We start from the raw sequence: 13,032 nt of genomic DNA on the forward strand, positions 1-13,032 counted from the left end.
ACATTAAAAATATTCGGTTCAAATAATTCATTATTAGACACATCATTTTTTAGCCAGGTCTCCGTGAGGATCAAGATGTCATACTGGTCATAGAGTTCAAATGTATATCAGCAAATTTATTATTCACACTTCGAATATATGATGTTAAAGTCTTTTTTTTTTCTTCCTTCAGTCTTGATTTATTAAGTATCTCGGCTTGTAACAGACCATATTTTGAAATTCTTAAAATTTAGTAATGTTTTTAAATGTGGTAAACGTGAATTACGACTTTGAAATATAGAAATTTTTTCTGCGACAAGTAAGTGTTCTTTGCGTCACGCCTCTTCCCAGAATAATGAAACACCACCAGGTAGAAATCTATAAGATCGCAGTAATTGCGATGGAGTATCGCCAGGTTTCCAACCACTTATTAGAAATTATCTTTACAGAGTTTATCCCAGCATGCACAACAGAAAATTCTAAATTGTTTAGACCAATCGAAAATTAGGTTTCTCCAGTTTAACTTGTTTAGACCAACCGAAAATTAGGTTTCTCCAGTTTAACTTAACGCCTTTTATTCCAAATCGTCGGCTAAACTGCTTCTCGTTTGTCTTCGAACTTCATTCATAAACCCAAACGTCAGTTACAAAGTGCATACTTACGTTGTACTTTTCTGAGAGGTAGATCCCAACGCCGGATAGTTCAGTTGGTAGAATACCCACCTAGCAAGTGGAATTTTTCATCGTTTTCCACATTAGTGATCATCGACAGACAACACGTCCGCAGATCAGGATTGGATCTACGACCGTAAGAGTGGTCGGAGCGACGCCAACAACTTATTTCCTTCGTACTCGAGTTGGCTGGGGAGGGAGTAGGTACTGTAGCGGCACAGTGCAACGTGGAAAGTGATAGAATACACTCTTCCGGCAAGTGGGAAACGGTGGGTCCGAATCCCAATTCCAGCTGTGACATTTTTCCTCGTTTTCCACAAACTACTAAGAGACATACTGCCTCAAGAAATACAAAAAAAAAAAAATTGAATACAGCATCATTTTGCAACGACGTTTGGACTTCGTAGCACACTAGCAGCTTTTTCGAATCCGAAAAATCGAACTGGGTAAATTTTACCGTCGTACAGAAAATAGAGGCAGTTACTTACCCTGTACCATCTTATTCTTAAATGGAACACGTATTTGCATGGAATTAATAACACTGTGACGGGCCGTAACTAAATCAGTTCAATGGAAAATCGCAACAAAAAGACGAAAGACAAATCCCCAGAACATAAAAACAAAATTCGCAAATTTGCAAATCTTAATTACTTAACACACATGTCCAAATCTGCATGTAGTACCATTCAAACAGACAATCAGAATCGACCACCAGTCCCCAAACGTAAGAACAAAATTCGCATATTTGCAAATATCAAATACCATTGCGCTTGTCAGACATTGCAAACAACATACGCAGAACTGTACACCCATAAAAACCGCCAATTGCAATTACTTTCATTAGAATTCATACCAAAACTAAAACAATACGAGTTAATCTGACGCCGAACTCGCGTAAATCCATCAGAGTCGAAATCCTATTCAAACCAAACTAAACCTTATAAAACAGCAAAATAAGACCTAAAGTCACGTCCCAGACAAACCATAACTTAAGCTTTTTTATTGCTCGCTAATGTCGCGGAAGACGAAATAAATGGGCAAAAATCCCTATAAAAGCAGTGGCGCAGAAAGCGATATTCATCCCTGACCGTCTGGTTGCGATTTTTCCACTATTTTTGGCTGAATTTTGAAGAAATCCGGACTTAAAAAAAATTGATGAGACTAAGAAGAAGTCAGAAAAATTACCATGCTGCATCGGTGTAAGTCTACCCTCAGTCTCACTTCACTTATCTCGCTCTCGCTACCTACCCTAATGTGTTCTCGACTTCGGTCGTACCTATTAACAGTTTAATTTATGCGTTTTGTCGGTGTTTTCCGATGCGTTTGGTGTGAACAGATAGTGCCGGGGCAGAAGGAATTTTTAGCGTTAACGGAATTTGATGTTCTCGTTTGTGGGCGGTACTCTCGGCCGTGCGTCAGGCTTTTGGTAGTCGGGTAGGATTTTCTGATAATTTACAGATCGCCTTTTATGAAAATTAATCCAACGTTTCCACGGAACTATTTTAATCTGATTCCTTTGCAATAATTGATATTTTTTTTTAGTTTATTAGCGTCCAATATGATTCCGTCTTCTGATTATTTTTTTGCGATAGTTTTGGGAAACCTCGCATTTCATGCGGATTTAATGATTTCACCATACTTTAGACTACTTTAGAGCTTTTATGGTACTTATTTTCTCAGCGTTTAGCTTCACTGAAAGGCCCTGGCTATCCATTTTTGCTTTCATCTGACTACCCTATAACCAGTGATTTTCTCGTGAACAAGTGTTCGCACCCGGCGTATTTAGCGAATTAATTAAAGTAATAATAACTACTTATCTCTCTTTTTGAATGTTGAATTTTCATAATTACCGTAGATTTAAGTCCATGTTTTAATCCGGTTACTTTTATTTATTTTTATTCTCAGGGGAAGGTCTCCTTGAAAGGCCCACGAAAAATTAAAAAATTCAAAATTTGGCCTTGGCTGTGATCGTCTAACCCAGTGGTTCGCAAACTGGGTGCCGCGGCACACTGGGGTGCCGCGGAACCCCCAGGAGGGTGCCGTGAAAATTTTATAATGATTTTAATAAATATAAGCACAAAACCAACTTTAAAAAATAATAATTGATGATCTGATTTTATTAATATGGTACAACTGTTTAGTAATGGAAAATGTGTTCTGAACATGTTAATTTTCTTCACACTGAAGTAAGATGGCTATCTAAAGGCCGTGTTCTTTCTCGATTTTGGGAATTAAGAAAACAGATATAAACGTTTTTTGAATCAGAAAATATTGAACAATTTTTTGACCTCCTTCAAGACCACGTTTGGTGTGCAAAACTAGCATATTTAACTAATATTTTTGAACACTTAAATAAAATATGTAAATTCAAGTATGCAAGGTAGAAATGAAAATATTTTAACCTCCAGTGAAAAAGTTTTGGCTTTAAAAGACAAGCTTAAATTATGGAAAAAATATTTATAAAACAATCTTAACATCAATTCCATATTATACAATCATGTGATAAAGTGTTTTTGATAATAAATTAGTTACAATTAAAACTGTTCTTGGAGGGGTGCCGTCAAATTTTGTTTAATATTTTAGGGTGCCATCAATAATAAAAGTTTGCGAACCACTGGTCTAACCAAAAGGAACCATGTTGTGTTTGTTTTTTTTTTTTTCTTGAAAAATTGTGGGAAGGCGTTCTTTCATACGTGCGAATAGAGAGCGCAAGAAATAATAGACAAAATTTTTGGGAGGGGGCTAAAATCGCACCCCCTCTCTAGGAGGAAAAGAATCTGCGAGCGCGGGCGACACGTGGCTGGCCATCTCGCCTTCATTCCTCAGCCCCAAAAACGCCCTATGGTTTATTCACTCACATACAATATATCGCAAATGAAACACATAAAAATATGAAAGAAAGAGACAACTGCGAGTTGACATACACATAGGTATGGGAAATCGAACAAGTGCAAAAACCCTACGTTTATATTTTGAATCAATGCAAATGTTTGAATATAACAAATTTAATAAAAACAAAGCAAAATCTGAAATAAAGTAACTGGATGCAAATACACAAGTTATTACGGGCGTGTGGCGTCAAATTTAAAGTTACGGCAGTCAACAGGAGTACAACAAAAATATGGGGCGTTCTAGCATAAGCGGAGTTTGGGGCGCCCGGCCGGAGCCGTTCTCCCCCGCGACGGTGATTCTATTTATTGCAAGCCTACCGCAAAACATCTCTCCATTACGAACATGCCGTCCTAACCAGGCCATTACGGTCGAAAATTAGAGATCGGAAGTCACGGCTATAAACAAGCTGATAACGTCTCATCGTCCAGACCGTTCCCACTGAATATATTCAAAGCCTGCATCCTTTGTGCAGATGGCGCGACAATATCCCGCTAGCCCCCCACTAGGAGCCGCGCCCTACGCTTCTGCTACGTGTTTCGGTGTTATTTAACCTCAGTTCCATTTTAAATGTTCCAAATCTTATGACTCTAATATTATCGACAACTGAACAAGTGTTAAAGTTTCAAAGAGCAATAAACAACATTTAAATTGTCGATACAATTTTGTGAAATTTTAAACAACAAATAAGTCTTATGTGAGATTAAAATTTGACATCAGATAATTTATACGATCGAAACATTCATCAACAAAATATTTACAAAACAAAACTAGCAAAGATTTATAAAACAAAAGATCTGGTGTGAGATAAACTTGTGCAAATAAAAATATTATGTGAGGTTAAAACTGCAGAGAATGAAAATTTACGTTCAATAAAAATTATACAACAAAGAAAATTACTGAGGTTAAGATTGTGAGATGAGAAATATTGTATGCGGTGAAAAATTACAAAGTTAATAAAATTTACATGAGATTAATATTTGCCACATTTTATCAACGATTTAAACAAAGAGTTTACATTATGTCAAATTATATCATGAACCAAGTGATTGGTTAGTTCAAAAAAACAATTTACTTTGAGAGTTTAGAATACCGTGAACTGGTTACCCTAACAAGACACATAATAAATAAACACAAAAATATCCAGTCATCGTTGGGAGAAAAAGCGTCTCGGTGATGTAAATTTTGACGTTGCGAGGAAATGCCTCGATGATGTAAATTTTAACGTTGCGAGGAAGTACCCCGATGGTGTAAACTTTAACGTTGCGAGGAAATGGCTCGATGATGTAATCAATCTTTAGCGTTGTGGGGACATGCCTCAGTGATGTAATCAATCTTTAGCGTTGTGAGAATATACCTCAGTGATGTAATCATGATAACGATGATAATAACGACGATATCCCCCTAAGGGAAGAAATTATTTCAACTCCCCGTCAGTTCACAGTACAATGAATTTTGTTAATTTAACTGCCGTAAATGAACTATTAGCAATCTTGCGTGAAGAATTAAAATGTGTTATAATGTAACACTAACGTATATGCATCCAGAAACTTATTTATAACTTGTTAAATAAAGAATTGTTATTCTGACTAAGTGAATTTCATGAAATCTTCTAGCAAGTGGTTTATTTAAATAATCCTGAGTGTTAAATGGTGTTAGCACTAGCTGACGGTTAAGAAGAACTAACTTGATTGGTGAATTTACAAACAATAAAACAAATTACACCAGGTGGTCCGCGTCGGAAGATCGCATGTTTTTCGATTAAAAGGCCGCAAGAATTAGCCGCGCGGATTGGAGAATACTGGGCGCCATCTCATCGTTACGATTAATTGTCGTTAAACAAAAGCTTCTTCCCTTTTATCAACTACGAAACCAAATAATTTAAACCAGGTCGTACCACGTGGTTACATTCACAAAAACACACCTAGACTGACGCTTTCAACATGCTGCCCTCTGTCTACCAACCCGACTACCGCCCTTTAACTAAAACATGCAGAACTACCCCCAAGCCTATGTTTAACGATTTTTTGATTGCATTTTTTCTTTCAAATTCAAATTATTCAAATGTGATTTCGCGCCGCTGTGAATTCATTTCAGCGCGAAAATTTGATTCAAATTCGGTCACCACATTGTTTTTTTTTTGTTTTTAGCAGTTTTGATAGTACTTACCTATCGTGTAAATACCAGTTATAGTTTATTAAATGATAAAATGCATTACTCGAATTCATATCTTGCAGTTTTCGTAGTTTAGTTATCACACATGTATTATTATTATTTTTAGAAGGTATCGCACATATTTAGGAATTTAGTAGGTTATTCTTAAGTTTTTAATCGCATGAAGTTATTAGTGGATTTTTTAGGATTAATATTAATCAGTTTCATGGATTATTTTAGCTGGTTTTAAGATTTTTGTTAATGGAACACAATTGCGTAGCGTTTCTAAGTATTACAATCATGCATGTTTTAGTTATGTAAGTTCAGCTTTATGTCTTATTTTTGCCATTTTCCTAACATATATTTAATCATTTTCTTTTTATAATGATTGTAGTTTTTACCTTTTCCTCCACATGCAGTTTAGCTCTTCTATTTCCAAGGAAATGCGGCTACACCCAAATAAATAATTTTGTTAGGGTCCAAATGCTGCAACATTTGGTCACGACAACACAGCAGGTCCGTAATGCGATCCAAGCCAGTAGTTTGGCCTTCGACTTGATGTCGATTTAGACAGAATTGTCGTAAACTCGCGAGCAAAAGCAGGAAGGGCATAAGTAATATAACTTGTTATGCGCCTGTTGAGGCACAACACAGCAGGCCCTAGGGAAAAAACGGACATATTTCTAATACTCGAGATCGAAAGAAGGGATCTAATTCCCATATTGATGCCTGGACCGTGCAATTTTCCTGGAACTCTCTCTGAGTCAGTATTATACCTTCATAGAGCCCTGGCACTGAAAGGCGCTATGGTAATAAGGTGTGCAGTTTCTCACCCAACGGATTAACTTTTCATCTAACGGTATGAGCCTCAAGATTTGCTAAATTTCGTAAATTGAGGTTCAATCTGTGTTTTATCTGTACCTGTCGAACATACGGACATTGTACATTTTCATAAATCAGCCCATTCTCAAAATTGGGCATTTGCATCTCTGAAAATTGAACTATTTCAACTAGTTCTATACAGAACCATACATAAGAGGTGCTACACACCCTACAGAATGAGAGACGCGAAAGACATGATATCTCTGGTAATCGGTACCGAAGGGAAAACCATCATGAAGAAACTTTACATCACCCCCTCGAATGGATTAACATTGGAGGACGGCACCCGTTCGGTGGAGCTTGAAGTCCGCCCCGGGGTACTGATAAATCTTTGCCAGAGCCTCACTGCCTTGCAAACTTTGAGGTACCCGCTGCTTAAAGGCTCCGCCTCATGGACTTTAATTCCTCACAGATTGTTTAAGCTCTCAAAGTCCCAGGATACGCTTTTCACTCGCTACCCATCGGAGCTGAGGTTGTTTAGCTTGTTAGATACGTGGGCAATTTTGATTTGCAACCCTTTATAAGTACGTGAAAAGAGCGACTACCTAATTCGGTGGTGGATGGCAACCCCACAACTATTGAGTTAATTCTGTCTAGATATCATACTAGTCGAATAGCTCCCCAACGCGCAGGTAGAGCTTCACCAGAATACAAGTGTTCTGCATCGGGTCAGACGTTTTTACATTTTCATGTATACAGCTGATTTGTGAGAACCGTACGATGCAGTGCATCGCGCTCCTGAGTTCTACGGGTACTTGTGGACCTTGACTTCGAGTCTTAATAAGCCTGGCGATCTGTCGGCAGGCGGTATGGCGGACCGAAAATCCCATCATTAAAATCACCTTGGTTTCTTGTCTACCTAGACTTTCGTCCAAGAATTAAGTTACAACACATTCCTTGATCTTATATGATTAGAAACCACACTTTTTTGTGCCAACGCCAAATCTAGGTGTAAAATATCCAACCAATCTTCAGTGTCAATTAAAATCGTAGATGACCTGGGTGCAGCAAGAGACCGGCGCTCAAGCTAACAGCTAAAAAGTGTGGGAAACTTGTCTCCACCAACGCGTTCTCACGACCTGAAACTCCTATAAATAGAAATTAGCATTAGAACTGAATTAATGGAGTTGAGTAGAATGCCATTTGGTTGGTACGTCTAAGAGCCCAGTTGGGTCTTGATATCCAATTTCCGTCGTCAGGTAGAAGCAGCTCCAAGAGCTTTCGCCAGCCTCCGTCGTTACGTGGTTGAAAAACCGCTCCGCCGAATCTACTCCGACCTTCAGGTCGCTGCTTAATCTGTTGGCTTTATCAAGTAAGTCACCACTACGACGAAATTCCGGCGGGACGGTACGGTGACGGTCCGGAATTTCTTCGATAACATGTGGGAGGGGCGTGCCTCGGTGTCAAGCCCTGGGGCCGACTATTGCCGGTGAAATAAAAACACGTCTCGCCGACCTGGGCTTATGGGGACGCCTTCACGCCACCGGGGGTGGCGCCTTCGGTCGGGAGGGGCGGTTGCTTGGGCGCCACCGGAGTTGCTCTCAAGCCGGAGATACGGATCTCGGAAAGAAACATTTTACAATAAATCGGCTACACGGCTAAAATAATAATAAATCTTACGGCTAATCTTAAAGAACTACAAAACAAAGTAAATAAACAAAAAGAATAAGAATGAAACGTCCGACACGGTCGTTCCCTCCTTGACGGCGACTTCCTTGAAGATGGACTCCTCCTGGACCTGGGGGCGGCGACCTTGAAACGGGAAGTTGCGCGGGAACGGTATGGCGACCCAAAAGAGGAACGCGGTGGCGGAACACGACGCGTGCTCGACGGTTTCGACTTTTGACGGTGACGGCGGTACGGTTTTCCACTTGGGGGCGGCGATTCAAAACCGGTACGTAGGTACTTACGGTGGACGGTTCTCATAGGGCTCTGCACTTCTAAAACTCTTTTCTCCGCCACAGCACTTCGCTCTTCAAGGCTTCGAAAAAGAATCCCCTTTTTCAGCCGCGTTTACGCGGCGATCGCGGATTCGTCCCCAACTTTCTCGGTACGCGTCCCGGTATCCGGCTCGCGAAAATTCACTTCGTTGCACCACTGGCCTAGATAATTGTGCTGGTCAACATTATTCTGCCCTTGCAATGCCGCGATTATCGGTTACATGTGCGTCCTTGCTTTGTAAGCACGATGAAGCTCGTCCGTCAAATCCTCGAGGCCCAGTATCAAATTAATTTGTACGTCCTTGACCTGGGACCCTCATACCATACAGTGCAAGTTCTCGCCCAGAAATTTTGCTCTCGAGCATAACTCCCATCCACTACGAACGACTGGAATAACTCTTCCACCTGCGTTAAGCTCCATGACACCAATAAACACGCGTGACTTACCAATCCCCGCCCCCCGTTATTTAAGTATAACGTTTATACTCCAACCATAAGAGTTCGCGGCCTGATTCACTATACTTCGCCTAGTTTATTGTTTATATTTCCCATCTCTCAATGTTTATGTTTATTGTCGCTTACTGTTCGTTTATTATTGCCTAGCGTTTAGTTAAGTACGTGTCCGTAGATAAGACTTACCTATGCTACGATTGGCTATCTAGTCACATCCCCTATGACCTGTATTAGTTGCGTATTAATAGACGCTATGGAGCGAACACTTTCGGTTCTAATTTACCTTTCACTTCCTGAAACCGCCCTTCACAGGTCCAGGACCTAAGGGGTATTCCTTAACAGCGTCCAGCAGTCCCTCGGACACTAAACATCCGTCGGCCCGATAACCAGTAGTGGAAGTCCATACCACTCCATACCTGTTTTGGGCAGCTTTTAAGCACCAAGACCAAATGGTGTCGATTCTATTTGGGTTGGACTCGAGGGGTAGTGAAAAGTTTCTTAATTTTCGTATTACTTTGGAAACATAATGAGTTTATCCACCACGGCTACGAATGATGCTGGGACCTCCAGACAAGTATGGAGCAACTCGTACCGTTTTATTTCAGTCTTTTAGAATTAAATCTCTTTTTGGTATTTTTAAATTCAAGATCTCTTGAAAGTGTTATTATTTGGGTATTTTAATACCTACTACTGCACTAATAATTTCCTCATGTATGCCTGATTTGAAGTGACATGTTATTCAGACAAACCTGCTTGGAAGGTTCTGAGTTAGTCTTAACCATGTAGAGTTTTACACACAGGTACGAAAGAGGTGTGACACAGTTTTCTGGAGTAACTGAGGTGAACATACAACCTTTTAAATCCAGTACATATGACATTTGGAGGATAAAAGGAGTTGCTGAAAAGCTTCTTGATGCTAGTTTTTCCTACAGGGACGTCTTAAAGTCCAAAACAAATGACTTCAGTATTACTGGAAATATGATACCAAATATTACTTATTATTATTACATTTTGTGGTTGTGTAAGTTACAAAAAAATCTAATTCCTTCACACATAAACAGTAAACATCTTTATTTTTTCCTTTTAAAATTGTCTTCGATTTGATACAATGGCTTATCCTTCGTTTCGGGTAAAAATAAAATCAAAATGATGGTACCAACAAGTGCCAACATTCCATAAATAAAAAAACTGCCTTCTGGTCCAAACCGTCCAAACATCGAAGGTGTAGTTTTAACTACCGAAAAGAACGCTACATAAGCAGAAAGAGCCGAAATCCCACTTCCCATTCCTCGATTTGCCAGAGGAAACACTTCACCCATCATGGTCCACGGTAACGGTACAAACCCCACCGTGATAAACGCCACATACGTAATCAATGAAATCAACGGAACGAACGTATATGCAGATATACCAGGATAAAACTTAACAGCGAAGGTAAAAGAACTAAGTATAAAAAGAGATACGAAAGTTCCTGTTCCACTAATAATAGCTAAGGGTCTTCTCCCTAATTTCTTTAGAAGGATGCAAGCAAAGATCGACATGAAAACGCGGATGGTGTCTATAATTAACATTGCTAGGTACTCGTCGAATGTACCTCCAAGTGTTAGCTGGATAATGGACACTGAATAGAAAGTAATGGCGTTAAGACCAGCCCACTGGCAGGTAATGAAAAAAATCACTATGATAACCAGCGGTTTGGTGAACTCGGGTTTCTGCAAGTCTTTGATAATTTCAAGAAAGTTCTTCTTTTCTTCTATGTTCAGGAGGGTTTGTCGGTTGATTAGGACGTCGAGTTCTTTAGTGGCTTCGTCGCAGTCTCCTCGACACCAGCGGAAGGCGGCTTTGGCCTCTTCGATTCGGCCCATTTTTGCTAACCATGTGGGCGATTCGGGAGCGAAAATCATGCAGATGATGCAGATGATGGGGAAGGAGCAGCAGGCCAAGGCTGTGTTTTGCCAGCTGATGAAAGTTCCGATGAGGTGGGACAGAAAAAGGCCTGGAAAATAGAGAGTTGACAAATAGTATATTATTAGCCAAGGTTGCAGAGCCAAGCATTCTAGACCGAGCGCAAATTAGAACCCGAGACGCGCAGCGTAGAGGGCTCTAAGTGCGAGGTCTAGAAGTGGCTTTGCAACCGTGGTTAATATACTATTTTTTTCACTAGTAGAAACCATAAGACAATAAACTGAAAAATAAACGTTCAATTTTTTGACGCAATATGATTTTGTTTTGATTTCTAATCAAACTTGATCTAAATCTTCAACGCAAAGAAAACCGTTTATACTTGTCGCTGAGTTAATCATTTTATCTTCTACCGTCTACCAACTACCATGCGTATACTCAAGTAATGTTTGTAGCACACATTTGTTCATTTTTTAAGAAATAATCACATCAAACATTGCGTACATAACCTCAATTTTTCTTTTTGAACCCGTGGTAGCAAAAGTTGAATTTGCTACCACTAAATGAGTCAACATTTGCATGCGTCCAGGCTGCTAGTGAAAAAAGGTGTTTTTAATTAAGGCACAGGTAGCGGGTAGCTAGAATAGTTTTTGGTTACGTTTAATCCGGAGAAGATCGTATTCATCAATTTTAACTGGGAACAATAATAATTCCGTGTCAAAAATTGGTTAAAGCAAGAAAAGTGGGCGATCTCTTCTCTTGCATATTGGAGTGGAATCGATCGTGAAGTAGCGAACTTTGACACATTTAACGTGACGTCATCAATTTTTTAGGAGAGATGAGCAAATACATTTTGATAAAAAATTTAATTAAATCAATTAAATAAATTCACGCATTCATTAATTTTTTTGAGTCACCCTGTATATGCAAATCCAAAAAATATGAATGGAATGATAAATCACAAGGATCCCAGCCAAATACAGCGACTAGAGGCGCGGTTTCCATGGCAACGGTGTAAACAAAACGTCTAAATGAGTCATGATTTGGTCTTCGCTTATTTCCAAGACACAACATCTTTAGATGTAAGTTTTGATACCTTTGATACAAATGGAGCGAAATAAAAAAGTTAGTTTTGATAATTATGACACAAACTTTCGGATATTTTTTTAAACATTGAAGATTGCTATTTTGCTATGTCAAGGGTGTTTGTGGACGTTGACTTAAAAAAACGTACTTTATGTATTGTTTAATACTTTTAGATTTTCAACAAAATAACGTACACTCTGTGAAATTAACATTATATAGATATTATAAAATCTTTAATAAGATCACCAAATAATTTATATTTGTAAATGTGAAAAAATTATTTTAGTGCACTAAATAACATTTCGGGCTAAATTTATATTTTATTTAGCGGTTCGCCGTGCATTTTGAGCAAGAGTTTGGATTATTACATAGATAAATTTACTTATAACATATAGCATTCTGTTGAACATTAATAATAAAATTTTACGTGTGCTTACCTAGTGCTATAGCGAAACTTATCGCTGCCAAAAGAAATCCCCTATACTTCGGTTCTGATGTCTCACTCATATACACCCCCGTCGGAGGCCCCAGAAGCCCCACACAGAATCCTGTCAAGAACCTCCCAGCCAAAATCATCCCTATACTGTTCGCAAAATACAGCACCATCCATCCCAACACACAGGGCACACAAGTAAGCATATGTGTACCCTTCCTGCCAATTTTCTCCATGAGAATCCCTCCCAAAATGCACCCCAAGGCCATGGGTAACGCCGCCATCGAAGCTATCCACGACGACATTTCTTCGTCTATGTGAAGAGAGGTAGCGTTGAGTTGCGGCAGCAGGATTGCAGAGAAGCCTTCGGTCATTCCCAAACTGGTGGTGATAAGGATCGGACCGAAGGCTACGTACGTCTAAAATGGTGTTAAAAGATGAAGATTTAAAGCTTGTGACTTACTTGTCTCAGGGGTGGTGAAAATCGTGTGTGGTCGAGTATTTTCATGGTGAGTTTTGGTCGAACTGAGTAATTAGAGGTTGGTGTGCAGAGTGACAATTATCTTGATTAAAGTTAATCGCTGTTAATTTATAGCGTATTGTTGGACCGCACTTGGATTAGGATTGTGAAGGAGATAAAGTG

The 13,032-nt window shown here is 39.3% G+C and overlaps 1 protein-coding gene across 1 annotated transcript; it reads right to left on the reverse strand.

Moving 5' to 3' along the window:
• Window positions 1-10,014: 10,014 nt before the first annotated feature.
• Window positions 10,015-13,026, reverse strand: LOC135139153 (facilitated trehalose transporter Tret1-like). Its single transcript, XM_064069278.1, has 3 exons — window positions 12,853-13,026; window positions 12,394-12,808; window positions 10,015-10,964 (listed from the first exon to the last, which is right to left on the reverse strand). Exons 1-3 carry the CDS (start codon window positions 12,895-12,897, stop codon window positions 10,039-10,041), a joined length of 1,386 nt encoding a protein of 461 aa, XP_063925348.1. The 5' UTR covers window positions 12,898-13,026; the 3' UTR covers window positions 10,015-10,038.
• Window positions 13,027-13,032: the final 6 nt, after the last annotated feature.

Source organism: Zophobas morio, unplaced genomic scaffold (assembly GCF_036711695.1).
Source record: "Zophobas morio isolate AGI-343-1 ecotype UQ-CSIRO unplaced genomic scaffold, CSIRO_AGI_Zmor_V1 ptg000030l, whole genome shotgun sequence".
Taxonomy (NCBI): domain Eukaryota; kingdom Metazoa; phylum Arthropoda; class Insecta; order Coleoptera; family Tenebrionidae; genus Zophobas; species Zophobas morio.